The 19,260-nt window shown below is 40.9% G+C and overlaps 1 protein-coding gene across 2 annotated transcripts in view; it reads left to right on the top strand.

The window, feature by feature from the left end:
* Positions 1–2,882: 2,882 nt before the first annotated feature.
* ECHDC1 (ethylmalonyl-CoA decarboxylase 1) overlaps positions 2,883–19,260 on the top strand; it is a 51,613-nt gene continuing 35,235 nt past the window's right edge. The window contains exons 1-3 of one of the 2 annotated variants that reach the window (XM_071549025.1): positions 2,883–2,983; positions 10,910–11,131; positions 17,306–17,448. In XM_071549025.1, coding sequence (XP_071405126.1) covers positions 10,912–11,131; positions 17,306–17,448 — 363 coding nt within the window. In that variant the 5' untranslated portion in view covers positions 2,883–2,983; positions 10,910–10,911. Of the gene's footprint in view, positions 2,984–3,618; positions 3,697–10,909; positions 11,132–17,305; positions 17,449–19,260 lie in introns of those variants that run through there. The other variant, XM_071549026.1, reaches the window with a different exon arrangement.

Here is a 19,260-nt window from a genome sequence, read left to right as displayed (position 1 = left end):
TCAGCTGGCGCTTGGTTCTCACTCCCAGGAAGCAGGAGAAAGACATGTGGGACCACTACTTCTCAGTGGAGGTGGGCTGGTATTTCATCTCATGAAGTGAGATCTTATCTTGTGTAGAAAGGTAAACAACACACAAGCAAATTTTTGTACTGTATATATTTTCTGTCAGAAAATTAATGTCTAATCAAATGACAATATTGATAAAGTGAAAGGCGAGAGCATGTGACAGGGGCTTGATGGCCATTTTGGCTGTACTGAGGCCACTGTTCCAGTGGTGAGCTCTAACCAGATAAAGGACTTTGCAGAGCAAGAACATGCTTTATCTTACCTGTTCAAACTACTCTGTATACTATAGAATAGTTTAGGTTGGAAGAGACCTTTGAGATCATGGAGTTATGGAAAACCTTAAGTAGCTATTAATGTTTAAATAGATCAGTATGATCAGTATTGATGGGTCACTGAGAGGGAGCAAACACCAAGCTGTGTCTCTCTCCTACTCTCTGGCCTGGTGAATATTTTGTTATTCTATACCAAGTGAATCAGCTTGTGGTGTGGAAGCCTGGGCTCCTTTCCCCCAACTTCTCAAGAACACACAGTGCAGCCTGCTGATCAGAGAACCTTCCCCAGAGGAATGAGCTGGTTTGGTTGGGCAATGTCAGCCCAGCTGAGTGACACTTCCCATGACACTTCCCTGCTATAGAGGTCGGTGCTTCTTTACCCCTTCTTCCAGATATGCCTTCGTGGAGAGCCCCTTAAACAACATGGACAGAGAACACAAAATCAACACATTATGGTAGGATGGGTATGGAGCTACCGGGGAAGAGCCCTTTGCAGACATGTCCAGTGACTGAATATCATGTGGGAAATAACCCCAGTCTCGCGCGCTGGCAGCTTTGATGCATGAAGCAAATTGGCTGACACACAAATACTGATAAGGTTGCAGTTCTGCAGTATGTGCAGTGACTGCCTCGTGGCCAGCCAGCCCCTGCCTAACAAAATCAAACCAAATTTATCTTGGCATGCAGAGCTGTGTTTAGAAAGCTTCAGCAGCTCAGGGATATTTCAGATATCTGCAGTGAGGACAGGGGAGACAGCTGGGGTGGTAGTCTTGTTAGCCAGGCCAATATAAATTGTCTCTTCCCATGAATCACAGCTGTCAGGCACCAATGGGATTTGGGAGAGTCCAGCCTTAGGCTGTAAGGTGAAACTGAATATCATGACTTTGGATGCAGAAGTCTAAATTTTAGAAAGATTTCAGAAATATAGAAATAGAATGCAAGCATCTACATTTTTTTTGTTGGCCTAGTCTTTGGAGTATGCATTAGCCCATCCTTTAGCCTGTTACACTTCCACACAGAGCTGATGATATTTGGCTTCTAAAAATTGCAATCATGGGACCCTTTATGAATTTACTGTGGGGTTATATATTAGTTAGTATCCAATAATTCCTGAAATCTAAGCCTAGATCTGTTATCTATTTGTTTCATGGTTCTGAAAGGAGTTTGTAAAAATAGCACCCGGGAGCATTGTATCTATAGGAATTCAATATTTCAGTCTGGCAGCCTTGCATCCAAAAGCAAAGCATTGCTCTTTTAGCCAGTACACTGTCACAAGCTTCTGGGTCAGCAACAGGGGATGGGAACATAGTATATAATTCTGGTGGTGACCTTACTCTCCTAGGTCAGTACTGATTTAGCTGTGCAAGGCAACAGTGTTATTGAAATCTGTGGGATTATATGTGTGAATAAGAAACTTTGCAGGATTGTGCTTTTTTTTTTAACTTCTTATTGTACAGTCCAACATACAGGGGCTAGTGTCACCATCCTGCTGAAAGTTAGAGCCTCTAAAGGATCTTTAGTATCTGTTTTCGAAGAGGATCCCACTCTCCTCGCTCATTTTCCTACAGTCCTCGTTCCGCACTCTGAGTATACCGTAGTCTAATCATTCTGTCCTATATGACACAAGGCAATAAAAACAAAAGGAGTTAAACTTTACGGATCTGCAGATCAGTTTTGTGCCACTTCCACCAATCGCTGCTAGGTGGCAATGTTACCTGTAAAACCACGAGCTTCCAGCCACCATCGCCCTCCTCTGCTTCGCACCGAGCTGGAACGTGTCTGGGCATCGGTCCGCTCCGAAAGAGCCTTGGAGCAGGACCTGGGGAGAGCTGCTTTGCTCACACAGACCTTTAACTCGGTACTGAAATTTTCCAGAAACAAATGCAGGGCGGAATCCTACTGCAAAAATTCTTTGTGAACCCAAGAAGAAAAATAAGAGAGGCAAGCCTGCGTGTTGCATTATTTCTGCTTACACTGGGAGCATTGTAATAAGGGAATGAATCCTTCTGTTGTACAAAGCTAGCACTGCCTGAGACTAGACTATTTCGTATTCTCAATTCTCTTAACAATACAAAATTGAAAATATCTGTTTGGGGAGCAAAGTTTTTGTTTTTCTAAATGTATGATTAATTGAAATCCTCTATGTATTCAGTAATAATATTTAATCAATTAGACCAATTTTGGGACATTTTTGTTGACTGCTGGGTTTAAAAACAGCTTTAATAAAGGTGAAGAAGATGTGTTTCCATATAGATCTTTCAGCCATGCTACAAGTACTTAAAACTGGTATGTGTATTAACGAGGCCATTGCAAGAAAGACTGGCTCATATTTGCACATTGCTTTGAATATACAAAGTGATCTGCATTGAAACAATTTATTTCCCTTGATTTGGCTGCTGGTATGGTGGCATTTATTCTTCCAAGGAGAGGAACCCTGGGCAGAGAGGACAGGGCCGTGTGTGACAGTGCCATTTTATGCCAGCTACAAGTTTACATAAAATTACAGCCTGATGTCAGGGTATTTGGCAGCTGGCGCAGCTCTTTGGCCCACAAATGCAGCTGCCAAAGCGTGGGTGCAGGTGAGCAGCACCTGGAGCTGGGGAGGCACACAGGCCAGGAGCAGGACAGCGGGAAAGGGCTCACAGGTAAAATGGGTCTACGTGACCATGGGGGCCCGGGGGTCTCCTCTCGTAGCGACATGGACAGGGCACTGACACCTTTCCTGCCCCCTGCGCAGCACCGGGCAGGGCGAGCAGCCCCATCGCTCCAGGCTGTATGCTCCCGGCACAGATCCCTGTCCCAGCTCGGGCGGCTGGAGGTCAGCGTTGTTCAGAGGCAGCCGAGATACAAAGGCCTTTAATTACACTGGCTTGGGTAGAGTAGAAACGCAGGGCTTGGGTTTTGGCGATGGAGGCTACCGCTGCTGGAAGCAACAACAATGACGAGCTGCCTATGTAGTGCTGGAGGCTTGGGAGCTCGGGCACCTTCTGCGGCAAAACTGCTTCACTTTCTGCGGGGTGCTTGGGGTCGCGTCTGTGGCCGTGGGATGGAGACCCTGCCGGCCCTAAGCCTGCCTTCGGCTCCCCGGGCTCTTCAAGCCCATTGCTGGGCCCGGGGGCAGCCTGGCGGTCGCTGCTGCCCGCGGCGGGGGCGGGCGGCCAAGAGCCCGGCCCGGAGGCCGCGGCGGTGGCGGTTCCCGGCGGGGCCGCTTTGCCGGGAGCACCGGCCGCCCTGCGCTGCGGCAGCGGTGCAGGCGGGACCGGCGGGGCCGAGTCTGTGCCCGGTCAGTGCTAGTGCCCAGTCAGTGCTAGTGTTCGGTCAGTGCCAGTGCCCGGTCTGTGCCCGCCCGGGGGACCAGGTCAGTGCCCGCCCGCGGGGCTCCGCTCCCCGCCGCGGGCAGGGGCCCCTGCGGGAGGCCGGTGCTGCCGGGCCGGCTCGGGGCCCCGAGCAGGGCTCGGCGGCGGGGCGGGCGCGCTGTGTCCCGGGCCCCGCGGGGCTGCTGCGTGCTGGGGCCTCACCTGTGCTGAAGAGGGAGGCCGGTGGTGCTTCTGCCTGGAAACGTTGTGTGCTGCCTCAACGCAGACACCTCGAGGCTCTCTTTGGTCACTGGCCCTTTCCACCCTACTCGGCACCTTGATGGTTGATTTAAAATAACTAATTCTGTAAAAAGGAAAGAAGAAGAAAAAAAAGGAGGAAAAAAATAGGCTGTGTCAGGAAAGCTTTTCTGTCAGGCCAAATACTACAGCACACTGGTCAGGATTTTGGCATTGCATAAGGTCAGCAGCAAGAAACCTCTGCTGGGGGACGAATTTCCCCCTCAGCCCTTCCACCCTTCACATTCTTCCCAGGGTGATACCATGCAGGAGAGTGTGCCTTTGCTTCCTGAAATTTAGCGTGTAGAGCCAAGGAAGCCGGTGACGGCAGTCCTGGTGTGCTTCTTCTGGTTCCCAGTGCTGCTACCGAACGGGCAGGAGAATCGTGCGCCAGTTCAGATGTCGGGATGTGGTTTTGGTGTTGCTGTTGGCAGGAGCGTTTGTGGATGGTGGTGGCTGTGGTAAGGAGAGCAACAGGAAAAAAGAATGTACTAAGTGGAATTCGCAGCACTTCTTGACTGCAAAACTTTTTTACAGTTTTCAGGGCAAATTAATAATCAGGAAAGCATCAGTATGTGTGGTTACAGCTAGAACTGAATTCAGGCTTTTATGGGTTAGGATTTGGTGACTGAAGGGCAAACGGCGAGTTGGTTTTGGTTGTTTCCATTCCTGTGAAGCGGTGCATCTGCTTGTCTTAAAGGTCTCTAAAACACCCCTAGTGGGCAGTGAACCTAAAGTGCTTTCTGTCACTGTTTTAGAGGGTCCTTTGCTGATAGGGGTGAAGAGAACCTCTTCAGATCAAAACATTAAAAAATAAAGAGCCTGAGTGCTTTTTGCAGAAGATGATGGATTCTTCCTCTCACCCTCTGCTGTGAAACTCACAATCTTCTACTTACCATGTAATCAAAATCAAATGTTTTTAGGTAGTGTTCTGTATTTATGGAAAAGCTAATTTTGTTCCAGCTGTTTTGCATCCTTGAATGCAATTATTTTTCCTTTGGACTTTGGTATTTCTGTGATTTGTTGATTGCTCTTAAAAATAATTAAAATGTGATTAAAAGATAATGTAATTGTTTACTGACAGGGAGGCATTTCATATCTAAACCCTAACATGCTTGGATCATTAAAAAATACAAAACTAAACAAGGAACAAATAATTTGGAAAACTATAGTTTACTATGCCCAGAATTGAGCGGCTCAGAAACAAAATATCAAGGAAAAAAAGAGAGAAAATGAGAAAAAAGGTGTAAAGAGTAAGCCAGCTTAAAACTGAAGCCACAGGCAGGAGAAGGTTTTAGTCACAATGTTAAGAAAGTTTTTTCCCCCACAGTTTATTTTTGTTTCACATGTGCATTATTTGATGCCATTTCAGGTAGGTAATTTGGACATCATCTCACTTCTTGGTCTCTGAGCTGCTGATAGATAAACTTTGTTTCTAATGCTGACATCTAGAAACTAGGAGGCCCAAACCTTCTGCTCTCTCAACAGCAATACAGAGCATAAAAATTGTCCTTTATAATACCAACTATTTCTAAAGCCTGTTTTAAGTAACTTGTCACTGAACTGGAGGGACTGTTGAGCTCATATAATTTGTCTACAGTGCAGGTACCAGAGACAATGTACTAAAAATTTGAACAGGGTTCAGCAAGTGAGAGCCATGACCTCTGGAGAAAGGCATGAGGAATCAGTCCCATTCCCGGGGAGGCAGAGTCTCCTCAGCTCCCCAGCTATGTTTTGTTTCTGTAATTGTAAATTATGTTTTGTGAGAAGGTTTTCTGCTCATGATCCCTTACTGTTCTTAAGCTTTCTTCACTGCTTGCTTTCAGCAGTAGGAAAGCCATTTGCCCTCATCTTGCTTCAGCTGGTATTTATTAGAGTGGGAGAACCTGTTGGGTAAGTTGTTAAAGCTAACCTAACCTGTCCATCATGGAAGGAAGGTAGAGAGGTGGAGAAATGGATGAGGTAGAGGCTCTTTAACCTTTAGGTGATGGGGATTGACAAGCAACTGGCAACAGGGAAACTGCGTGTGAGACGTCCCTCCTAGACCTTTCTTGTGACAGGATACAGTGACTCCTCTTCACTATGAGATCTATGCTCTTGTCTTAATTTGCATCCAAGCTGGCCCCCTTGATCTTGCTGGTTTTGCATCTCCTCTCTTTGTCCAACATTAGCATTTATGTTCTCCCCCCCCCTCCCCCCCAATCACCCGCCAGTCCACTGTCAGTCCGTTCCAGTCGGTTGTTAATGACTTTCACTCATTTTTAACTTACTGGTTTTTTTGTACAAATGCACTATTTTCATGCTTTGGTTCTCCATCACTCTCCTTTTTCACTGGCTTTCATGTGATAGGGTCAGTTGTGCCATGCCTCAGCACTGTGTCACCCCTTGCTTTCTGTTCATTGGTCAGTCCCTGCAGGAGTGTGGTGAAGCACCTGAGTGATGGTCAGTGCTCTGTAGTACGGATGAACTCCTTCTAAAGTGACTGGTAAGACATGCACACTGGGTTGAATTGTGAATCATGTTATCATCATCTTCAGTTCACATCTTCTCACTCTTCTTCCCTGCCTTCACACTTCTGTGCTTATCACTGAAATTGCAGCTGCCTGAGGTCTTTATCAGTCAAGTTCTGTTCATGACCTGTCAGCTGCCCTTGGTACCTTTGGCAGTGTCACAAAAGTGTCTTTCTAATTACTTTTGGTATGCCTTTTGAATATTTTGTCCTTCCTGAGATTTCTTTTGTGTATTTTGTTTGTTGAGTCCCCTTGGTTGTTACACTTTATCTCAGGATACCTTCATCCAAACCCAAAAAATTCAACTGATGTCTTTTTTTTTCTTTTTTCCATAATTATATCGCTTCTGTCACATCCTGCCCTGCATACAATGGCACACTTATTTCCCTGATATATCGAAAACACATCTTTGCGTCTTTTCTTGCCATTTTCTTTTTCCCTGACTTGTGTCAATAACTCAGGCACCATTTTGGGGCTGGGATTTGACCTGCTCATGTATTTTAACTTGCTGATTAACTTGCTGTGCAGTGTTTCTTATTTGAGCATGCCATTCAAATGCTCCTTTGGGCTCCTGACATTCAGGTCTCTGCTTTGTCTTAGTTCTTCCACCCATCCAGGAAGTTGCTGCCTGTAACCTTTACCCAGCTATCTTTATGCTCAAGGGCAGTTATTTGGCAACTGGCAACATTGCTAGAGATTGCTGTTTGATAGAATAGGGTTTAAGAGAAAAATTGAGGTTATAACAGAGTGATGGTAAATGGCAAGGGCAAATCAGCTTGTTCAAGAGTTGAGGCTTACTAATTTCCCAACGAATCTACTCAGGGAATATTGATGTTGGAGTTATCCCTATTATTACCTTTATTAACATTGTGAGGTCTGAATTTTAAATTGGCAGTTACCAGAGGCTTTAAGAAGGCCTCTGATACATATACTTACCCAAAACATAGACTGTGTGTGTCTGTATGTAGATAGATACAAGTATCACTCTTGCATAATGTGTCATTCCTTTATACTGAAGTGCTGACATTTGATACATGTTCATATTAACCCACAGTCTGCTAGCCTGTAGGCAAGGTTGTTATAAAATCATTTGAGTGCCACATGGTATTTCAACTGTTGTTTTATGTAAGAGGTACAATAACTGTGGAATGAACAACTCTTGATGTCCATCCTGTTGGTTTATCTGTTAGTTGTCACCAGTGATATATAAAAATGTAGTGCTTAAAACATTTGAAACATGCTAATTGACCACTGTTGTTCCTATCCTGTCAGATATTTTTTTCACTGTAGGAACTGTGCATAAACTGTTTGTGCTAGAGATGTTAAGGAGTATAGCATGTTCGACTTTCTGAAATTAGACTAAAACTCCATTTCTATAAGTGTATCTGAATAGACTGGATTATATTAAACTGAAAATATGAACATTTTAGTGTTAATAAATGTCTCTTGACTGGTCCTACAATGCTGTTCATGTTACTGTAGCATCTCTCTTTCACTGCTTCACTTACAATACAAAAAAATCAATCTCGTTCATGCTGTGGATTGCATGTGCTCCATACTGATTGAAATTTTGGGTGTTGTTTGTCAGAGATCAGCAGAAATCCTTTTAGTCTGAGAGACCTCTATCTTAAATATCATGCTTTCTCTGAGTGCTTAGCTCTCTCAGACTGAGCTGCTAAAATAATCTTATTTTTATTAAAATAAGTATTGGGTAGTGACCAGTACTGTAAGAGATTGTTTTAAAGAAAATAATTCAATGACAATACCTTGCATGAGTCATTAATCATGAGTCATGATCTGCCAGCAGTGGTGTCCAATTTGTTTTCTAATCCCATACTTGCTGATGCTCTTTATTACCATAGTGATAATATTAAAGAGCTGTTAATGCATATAACCACACAGTTGAAAATGACAGACTCTTTTTTCATTGGAATAAAATTTCCATATCTTAAGTCTGTTTTGCTCAGTATATTTCTTGTCATGAGAAATCTAGTAATGTATAAAAATCATCAAAAAAGTTTAAGTCGGCAAGGAGTTAGGTTGACAGAACCACCATTTTTTTTACCCTTTCTTTGCTTTAAAGCCAATCAGTGGGGCCTCCTAGAGAATACCAGTTAATCTGTTTCTTATGAGGACTGGGGACACTTCAAATTCATTAAAAGTTGGGAACTTATTGTTCAAGTTACATTTTGCAAGGAAAGCCTGCACTATCAATGTATTTATGTTTCTTCTCTCTTGAGGAAAAACTAGTAGGGGGATGGAAATTTTATTGCATCAATGTATGCTGAGAAATTACTACTGAGGTTTTAGAGGAAAGGGAAAGCTATCTCTTTTCCAAGAGCCCAAATATAATAAGAATCAATTAGTTGAGAAACGAGCTTTGCAAACCCATTTTCAGTCTTTAAATAAAATTTTATTAAGATAAATGATTTTAAAAGCTCTCAAAGGTAGTGGCTGAAATGTTGCAGACTATATTAGAATGTGCATAAATGGAGAGCATTTGGGTGTAGCAGTAGTTGGGGAAAGTTATTTATGAAGTAATGAATCTTGTATTAATTAGTCTTAAACTTGATTAAATTTTCATTAGTTTTATTAGTTTACACTTTAGAAAAGTTGATTGTGACAGATTAAAACCTTGTGTCTCAACAGATGTTAAAAAATTATCCCTTTACCTATTCCAGTGTGGATGACCTTATAATGCATAGATTTGTGTAGGCCTTACTAGTTTCTTTGTGGTGAGCTTGTGAGATAGTGTTGTATTGGTGGGTGCAATGTGGCAGGACAGGTAGGAATCTACTGGCACAGATGACTCTTCAAAATGGTCTGGCATTCCGACATATTCCTTCATATCCCATAGTGTGGTTGCTTTGCCAACTCCTCCTCCATTTCGATGAAGACTATACCTGCACCAGTGGAAGCATTTTCCAGTTTAGTGTGGGACGGTACAGCCAGTGACATCATAAATGTTCACCTGACAGGACTATTTTCTTTTTTTCATTCAAAAACGCCTGCAGTTAGCTTATAATGTGCATTTGTTTGTTCATATGTATATAATAAATGTTTTTCAAAAATATGAGTGTGTTAACTGTAAGATGTCCTGAACAGAGCATAAAATACAACTGTCACCAAATTCTGTCTCAGTGAATGTGTTTGTGTTCTGGATTCACCTTAGAAAAACTTTCCAAGAGCTGCATGCCAATTTTGAAAGAATCTTGTTTCTGCCAAATATAATTCAGAAACCACGAAGGTCTCTTCCCAGTTATCAAAAAAGTGAGCATCTACCATGTCTTCTGAATGGCTGTGTCTGTTAAGAAGGGGGTTGAGGGAAAAGGTATGACTACTCTAACAAATTGCAAGATTTAAACTTAAGCCTTTTTCTGTGTCCTGTGAGGGTTCTTTTGATTCCCTCTCTAAGTGGCTTCGAAGATGACTTTATTTTCAGATCAGCTGTTTCCAGTTCTGACTTTACCCTGTTTCTTTCAAATCAATTGTAAACCAGTTTCTCCTTTAGACCTCTTTCCAAAGTAAGTAAAATAAGGCAGAGATGCAGATCAAGAATAATACTTTGTAATTCCTTTCTTGTTATTACCTGATATGCAGCCATGCATTGTAGAGTGGCAACAGCAGAGGAATAAGCCATGGATACACTGGTACATAGAAATGGTTTACCAATATTATGTACCTGTGTAAAAGGCAAGTGTGATGCTCAATGCATAATAGTGTTGTACACTTCTCATCCAGGTTCTGGTGCTCTCTGCCCAAGTGAGATCGACTCTACGTGCTACTGGAGTGACTTGGAAAAACACATAGCTATCAGAGTCTAGGCAGACTGACTAGTGTTAAGATGGAGTGTTATAACTGTGTTAATGGAATTATGTGTCAGGGAACAGAATTCAATATAAGAATGGTCTTCAGTGCTTAATTTTTGTATTCCTCAGGTATTTCTCTTGGGAAGGTCTTGCTGTAATAGTTGCTTACAGAAAGGCAGGAGTTCTAGATTCTGAAAACTATAGGATTTTATAGGATTTTATAGGATTTTTCCTCCATTATAGATGTGTTTGGAGGTTTTGGTTTTGGGTTTTTTTCTGGAGGAGGGATGGGGGAGGGTTTGGAAGATTAATACAGAGTAAATTGGTCTAATGGAATACATAAATTCCTACTGTAGTTCTCAAGTCTCTTTCATGTTCTGTACACAAATACTATTGGGGTAATTTTTACAGGGCAATATTTTAAAAGGTGCTAATTTCTGGCTTACCTACTAAAATCCATAAAACTCCTGTTAATTTTGTGGGTGTAGATTCAAATGAAGAATTTTGCAAATACAGTCTGCAGTGATTTCTGTAGACTTCTAGGATTACATCACCTTTATATTCGTTTCTGCTGTTCTAGTTCTCTTTATGTCAGAGGACTGAAGTGCATTTCAGAGGAAATTTTCTGATTTTTTTCTCCCCCCCCCGTGTGTTTCCAGAAATGGCCCTCCCTCTGTGGAAGAACTTACTTCAGACTACAAAGGAAAGGATACTACAACAGAGAAGGTTGTCACTGTATAGTGGGGCTCATGGCTACCAGGAAGAATTGATAAAGAAGAAACTTCAACAGTTTGCTGGTGGATCCATCAACCTTTCCAAAGAAGACAATGGCATCGGAATACTTACTTTGAACAACCCAAAGTTAATGAATGCTTTTACAGGTATTAATTAGTTGATGAGATTGCTAGTTTGTTTTGGTTTTTCTCTTGTTCAGCTACCCATTTTAGCATTTTGCCCAAAGAAAGCAAAACATTATGTCTTACCATTCATTAATTAAAAGAATAAATGTTTAAGTGTTATTTGTTTAAATGTTTAAATGTCCACTGTTCTGTGTAGTAACTTTACTCTAAACAGAGTAAGAATCTGAGAAATTCTTAATTACACAGGGACTGTCTTGCATAATATGCTTCTCTTCCTTTTTTAAATATTAGTACAATTCTGACACTACTTTTTCTTGTGTCTTGTCATCACTGCTCTGGAAGCATGGAGGACATTATTATGGGTGTGAGAAGACACCATCTTTGTTTTATAGGTGATGTAGAAAGACTGAGTTTACTTCTTCATTCTTTATGTAAAGCCTCCCCTGTAACTTAGGCTTCTGTAATTGGTCTTTTCCAGTCACCCAAACTGTCTTCCATTTCTTCTTCATCTGCCTTATGTCTTAAGTATCAGGGACTGGTTAATTAAAAATCAGATGAGCTGGGTATTCTCAGCTGTTGCGGGCAAGTGATCTATTTATTGTGCTTGTACGCTGGACAATACGTAGCTATCAAAACCAATTGCCCTATTTTATTAATCTTGTATTATGAGAGGCTTTTGTTGTCCAAGATGAGTGTATATTTGCTGTCTTTCTTTAACTGTCTAGAATATTCCAATTTATGTTGTTCTCTTCAGATGTGATTGGCACAGGTTCAGGATCTGAATCTGCTTTAGCTGCAGAAACCTTTAAGAATGTCTTTATCTCTTAATATTTTGAAATGGATAAATTTGTGTCATTGTGTTAATTTCTTTTTTGCTGCTCTGCTTTCGTGCCCAGTTTTTACTGTTCCTTTGCTGTGAGCAATATGTTTGCAAGACACTAATGAAGTGTAGAGCCTTTTACCTTTCCACTAATGACTGTTAGCTGAAAGGAGCCTAACGAAGCAACAGAATTGGTGGCAATGCAACCAGATGTGTCTGCATTCTCTTTTGTTTCCCTTTGAAAGCTCATGTGTAAAATCATTACCTAACTTGAGAAGTTGTAACTAAAAGATGTTAGCATAGGAATTGTCCTTCTCAATGCCTCCCTGTCATCATACATGCTGTTATACAATCATAATTACATTGTGGTTTCCTCTTTTATTACAGATTGGTTTCCATACTTGAGTCAGAACTCTGCAATGTACACCTTGTAGACTCTGTGCTCTAAACTTATTTGTTGTGGAAGTTGAAACAGTCATGAGAAATGAGATGTAATAGCAAAAGGGGAAAGAAGTTATAGCCCACTCTGCTATGGAGATCAGATGTGTATGGCCAGATTTCATGAACGAAGATTTGGGCAGGGCTCTCCCCACGTGGGTGTGCCCTTCCAGCCTGCGCAGTGGATTTTTTAGGTGAGGCACAGCATGTGCGGAACTGGCCCCACCATTTAAGTCCTAAGGGTCCATCTGCCACGGCTGAGCGAGCTTGGGCAGTGACAGTGAAGTCCTCAGGACTGTCACAGCACCTGATACTAACCGGGGCTGACCCTGTTGAGCATCCAAGATCTGACAGGATGGGTTGTCAGGGAGGCATTGAACTGCCAGGGCACGGTCCCACTGAGACTCAAACTCAGAACCTTGGGATTTGGAGTCTGGAGTGCTCTCCATTACACCACAGGACCGCCCCTAGAGAGCAGATGTAATAAAAATCAAATTGCTTAAACTAAAGTTTCATAGAAACTTGCAACTGTGTTTTCCACGTGCTTGGCAGAAGGGGCTCAGAACTGGTATGTTGAAGTGCTGAGTAGGTGCAGCTGCCATTTAGGCAACTGATAGCTGTTATTTGCCTACACAATGTTCTATATAATGTTAATGCCCTGAAATCATACCACACATCTCAAGCACCCAAATTAGCAGATCCTTTCTGTCTGGCTCAGTTAGTGGTCTGTAAAATAATCTCTTCTCTCCTTATAGGACTTTTGTGAAAATAGCTTATTAGTGTATGTGAATTAGATACTCTAGTAACAAAGAGGAGCTTCAAAACCAGCTGAGGAAATTAATCATTTTGTCTTTGTTGGAGACCCTGATTAGCATATGACAAATGAGCACGGGACCAGGCAGTTCTGTTTTACAGCATTGTGTAGAGCACTGTAGAGAATAGTACTTCATTTTGCTAGGTAATTGCCACAAATATTTACTCTGGGTAATCTTACTATGGCGGTTCAAGAGATACTGCTTCTCTCTGCTCTGCACCTCTGCTAGAGTTTTTGTTGTAACAGGATGGAGAGTTGTAGCAAAATCAGGCTGGGCCCTTGTTTGCTGCAGTTAGTGTTATGACATTTTAACTTTTACTGCTCTTCCTTTCATTTTAACATTACCATCTGTAAACTGTAGTTGCTGAGGAACAACCAAGAACTTGATCCTTTTCCTTCAGTTGTGTATCAAATAATATCCTTCAAGGAGCAGGATGGGATTCACAAGCCCTAAATTGCCCCAGCAGGACATGATTGATTTCTTCAGCCAGAACCTCCAGAAACACTGACCTACTCTCCCTCCCAATGCTCTGTTGATTCTGTGTCTCAGAGCTTTGAATAGTGGCAGATGTGAATTTATGTGTACATGTATGCTCCTTTAGAAAACTGCAAAATATCATTAAACTGTTGAGGGAGATTCTATTTTCCAGGCACTCACTTTACACAGCAGTTTTTTATCTCAAAGGAATTATGTTTATTCTAAGTTTGAGCAATTCACGAAATCAAAAACAGAACAAAATTCTTGGCAAATTGCTAATGGGTAGTATGGAGGTTATTTTTCTTTTTTTTCTCTTCTTAATTGGAACCTGATAGCCACATGTATGAAATGGTCTCTTTGGAAACAAATGCTAATAATGGCAGTTTAAGTGAGATGGAACCAATTTCAGCAGCCCAACCTCTGACTGAATTAAACTTGAATGTAATTTAAAAGAAAAGTAAAACAGCCTGTAGGAATTAGATAATAATGATTATAATTTTATTTTCTAGAATTTACTTTACAGCATTAATTCTCAGATTATAGTTAAGATGCAAACAAATTATTATTCCAAGTAGATTTAGTTCTATAAAGAGTAGGAGCTTACTGGTATCAAATACTGAAAGACCACGGCTGGCAGAATGAGGATTTGCTTTAGTGTTGTGTTCTTATTATTATAGCAAATACCATAAGTCCGACTATCTGTTGGTGAAATAATAGTTCAATGTTGTCAGGAGTGGAGGGGATCCTCTCCCAGGAGAGGTGGGACAGGCTCTGGCCAGTGTCTCTTGTCCCATGCTATTGCATGTAACGGCCTCATGTGGTTCCTTCATTTCTTCAGTTAACTAAATTTTTGGCTTGTAAGACTGTTTTCAATACCTCACTGCTTTGCCTGTTCAAAGAACCACAGACAGTGGTTGTGCTGTATTTGACACTAGCAAAGCTTGAATGCCAGCCCAAATACCTTTCTAGTAAGAAGGCAGAAGACTTGTCAAATAAGCAATAAGTGAAATCCACAGGGTTGATGCACACCTATTTGAACAGCATTTGCAGAAAAGTTGTTGAGTGCACCATCAGGCTGAAGAAGCATTTCAAGTGAAGACCCACAAAAATCTCATCAAGGCCTAGTTCTGCTCAGTATTTTCATGCATGGCTTAGATGATGAAATAGAAGCTGAAATGCTGAAATTTTCAGATGATCCCAAATTGTGAGAGCTTGTTGTTAAGATCTGATTATTAAAATTATTAGAGAGATGCCTCTTCCTGAATTAAGGTGCAAAGAAGACCAATATGCCAAAGTCAATAGTATGGGTTTTATTTCACAGTAAATGTGAGGTAGAGAGAAAGATAGAAAGAAATAGAAAAGAAAGTGGGGCAGTGAGCAGGTAGAGAAAGAAACAGACACATAAAGTAGAAAATACCACCACTCTGTGTATTCTGACAACGTCCTATCCATCCTCTTCTGGTCTTCTCACTGGTGAAGGTTCCACAAAACAGAGTTCAATGGGTTAATATACATTTGGGCTAGGTGGGAATGGCCCAGGTACCTCCCTGGAGGAGAAAGTTTTAATGCTGTCTCTTGCAACAGACCTTGGATCTGTTGCATCACTTTGCATTATGTGCACTCTTCTGGTGGAAGGCCTCAGGAATCAGTCTGGGAGCACTCTCGGGGTCTTTGATGGTTTATGACCACTTTTCAGCTGCCTCTCATGTGAATGTCCCATGGGTATGTGACCTTCTAGGGCATGGGGATTTACAACTGAGCCACTGTGTGCAAGGGAGGGTGGGGATTTACTGCCTCTGTCTTATTTGGAGAGATTTTGCCATCATACACCCACAAACTCTCTTCCCCGCAGAGCTGATTTTCAACACAGCTGCTGATTTTGGCTTTACATTCTTCTCACCAGCCTTGTTTGCTTCTCCTCAGACCTGGGATACTTTGGACCACCTTTATCTTATCTCAAGTTCCCATCAGGTGGCTTAATTCACAGTCCTATTCCCTGAAATCCAGGAGGCATATTCGGGTGGGAAATGGGCTTCGATGGTTCTTCTTTGAACAGTTTGCTACAGTGGGAAAAGTCCTTCTTAACAATGTTTAAGCGATTAACCATAATGTTTCAGGCTCTCACACTCACAAAAAGATTATTCTTTGGAGCAGAGTGATCTTGATTAGCTGCTACAAGGAGCTCAAGATCAATAAGGTGAAATTCAATGAAAGCAAATGTAATGTGCCAGACACAAAAAGCATGACCAACATATAAATACAGAAGGGAAAGGAACTGGCAAAACTGCTGGGATTTGTTAGGCAATCGTAGTCTGGACTTGACAGTGGGTAAAAAAAACAATCCAATGTCTTTCTGGTATATAATATGTAATGTACTCTTAATTATTGGCCTCCTCAGAAACACTGCCAAAATGTGCTGTTTCAATGGCTGAGACCAGGCCTAAGGGGGAACTTCTTGAGTAAGGGTTCACTCTTGACCTGGTGCTGGGAAGCTTTCTTCATAAGGAACTGCAAGCAAAACAAACAGGAAGGAAAAATAAATCTCCCTGGACTGGCTGCTAATTTCAGAACAGGATGAGTCCTGTGCAAGGAGGCATAGAGTTAAAAAAGCCACACTCTTGGCAGAAGAGAGCCCTTGAGAGTGTTGATCTAAAGCACATTTCTATCTAAAGAAGGGAGATCTGTCCATCTAAATTCTTGCTAAAGGAGGGTAAAGCTGAGAGTGTCATCAGCCTGTATGTAGCTTACTTTCTGAATAGTTTCTGTAAATGTTTTCTCTTAAGAATACAATTGGACAGAGTCATAGACATTCAGAGAGGAAGAGCTTTAAGTTCCTGTAGGGTAAGCTCCATTGGTGTGGAAGATGCTGCAGCCTAGAACGAGCTTTAGAAACAGGAATTTGTAGAGTTCCATGTAAGGAAGGGTACTTAAGTGATTATATGAGAACATGATGTTTAAGCTAGAAATAAAAGACTAATACTGGGCAATGACATACTTTGTAAAAGGAGCCCTTCTAGAAGGATTCCAGGGAGGGAATGAAATATGTTTTAGATATTTTAAATATAAAAGACACTTTGCTCTTATTTTCAAATATATCCTTGTTTTCTTTTGAATGGATACTTTTAAATGTCTTTGTCCTCCAACATAGTTTGGTCTTTGGTCTGTTTTAGGAATCTTTATTAACATTAACTGGTTGTGTCTTGTGCCCATCTTGCACATGATTCTTTTCTGTATTCTGCCAGTTCTTTGGGCAGGGTGAAATAGGAGTAACTTCAAAATGACTAGTTGAACAGATCTGGATGGAAACAAATAAATTCATGTGTCCTGAATATATGCAATTGCAAACAGGAATAAATCAAGTAGAGGGGTTTTGTTTGTTTTCTTGTTTGTTCTGGTTGGGGGGTTTTTTGAGTGGGACACAGATATCCTTCATGCAAAATATCCTTCAGAATTTCAGGAGATGCATACTTGAAGAAAAAATTTATGTCAGTGTTTGTGTGCAGGACTTAGGAAGAACTTTCCTGTCTTAATAAGCCCATCCCTAATGAGCTCTAACTTGATTTTGGTGGTGGTAAATATAACACAAAACATAATGGTGATAAAAAATTTCCTATTAAAAATTTTACTTCTCCCCCCTTGGAACAGGTACTATGATGATCGAACTCCAGGAGAGGGTAACTGAACTGGAAAACTGGAAGGATGGCAAAGGCCTTATTGTTTGTGGTGCAGGAAACACCTTTTGCTCAGGATCTGATTTGAATGCTGTCAAAGAAATGTCCAACTCCCAGGCAAGTATTATACACATTATGGTTTTGGAGAAAAATGAGTTTTCTGAGATTCTTTTTAGGCAGAGAAGCTGCACTACACTTCTGCTGTAATTTTACATGCAAGCCACAGAATGAAGCTTTTAATGGTTGCAAAAGTGCTAGCAGCCCCTTTAGGCCATGACTTAAGTGTTATTGTAATTGATTCATAGCGCTAAATTCCTACATGACGTATCCTTTTTAGTATTTTCTTTTAAAAATGTAATTTCATTTACTCATATCAGTATATAGTGAATTTGCCTGCCAAATAAGCTATGCTTTTTTAGTTTGGTGTTTAGAAGCAGATACAAGTTATAACTTCTCATATATTCTAAAGTAAAAGCCAAATTGAAGTAGCATGGCTGCTATTACAGAAAGGTTTCTATTTTATCAAAACTGTGCTTGGAACTGCATAAAATGGAAGGGCAGATGCAATTCTTGTGCTGTACTTGAGTCAGGTGTGTCTTGTGTGAAACTATGGGATTGAAGAGGTTAGGGTTTGGTGGCAATTTTTTGCTCATGTCATCCATTTTGACAGCTTCCACATATGCTGCAATCCTTTTTGTGGATTAATTTGTGGTACTTGACAATATGTGAAATAGGACTTTGTCAGTTGCAGGGGAAGGGGATGTGTTCCCATGGTGCTTTTAAGTCCTGGTTTGCAATTGGAGCAACTGACATCCTGGTGCTTTTTTGTGGCCACTTCAAGTTTCAGGAATTAACCACACAAATGAAACCTTTAATTGGGCATTCCAATGTGAAGACTAACACAAACACTGGTTAAACTGATATTTGTCTTAAGTGATGATTTTTTCTGTTGATGGAACAAAATGTCATAAACTCCACAATGTCTTAAATTTTATTTCTGACCTGGAAAAATAAATAGGACAGTCCAGTTTTCAAAGGTTATAGGTCACTTTGTTGCCTTTGGGGAACACCATAAGAGATATGCTTTTCTTAATACAGAGTTGTCATGCTTTATAGATGTAAATGGTTTTAAGGGAGTTTTCATTTAGATTCTGTATGAGCACTGGTCATTTAAAAATATAGATGTAATCTATATATCTGTGATTTCTTTCTTAGCGATTTTTTTTAATCTGGCATTTTCATCTTATTTTAGCATTATAGCAACAGAAAAGAGGCTGAAACCAAGCAAGGCCAGTTTCTTTTCTTATCTGCAGTCTAAGCTTTCCTTCAGAGTTCTGCGTCCAGTAAATCTCAGTGATTCTGCTTCCATACATTTAATATTCTCTCTGTGTGTTTATACAAATTACTTGGAGCTACTGCAGTGGCAGAGAGGACTCTTGTAAGGATTAGGGTCCATAACAGATATACTGGGCAGAATGAAATGTGTATTAATTATAACTTTGCTGAAAATTCTCTGCACAGAATCTTGATCTCATGCTAGTATTGAAATTCAAGTCTAGGAGTCAAAGAAATGCTCCAAGAATACTTAAACATAGTTGCTTTTATTTCCTTTGGAGAGTTCAAGCTATTTATCTTTTACTGAGAGTGTCTTTATAATAGCCAGCTCCTAAACCATCTGTTTGGTGGGGTTTAATAGTCTTTATTAAATGAAACTTTAATAGAATATGAAATAGCATTTGCTATTACTTAGTCTTACAGAACTCTTCCCTCTATATTGCTGCAGATGAAAGAGTTTTGTCTGGTTTTAGGTTAAGTTTTCTGTCTACAGGCATGTCTAAGGCAAAAAGTGAATAGCTTCATGCCTTGAACTGGTATGTTTTTGGTTTTTTTCTTTTTTTTTTTCAAGGCTGCTTTAGCCTGTAGTTTTTA

This window comes from Pithys albifrons, chromosome 2 (genome assembly GCF_047495875.1).
Source record: "Pithys albifrons albifrons isolate INPA30051 chromosome 2, PitAlb_v1, whole genome shotgun sequence".
Taxonomy (NCBI): domain Eukaryota; kingdom Metazoa; phylum Chordata; class Aves; order Passeriformes; family Thamnophilidae; genus Pithys; species Pithys albifrons.
This window is presented reverse-complemented; position numbering and strand designations above follow the sequence as displayed.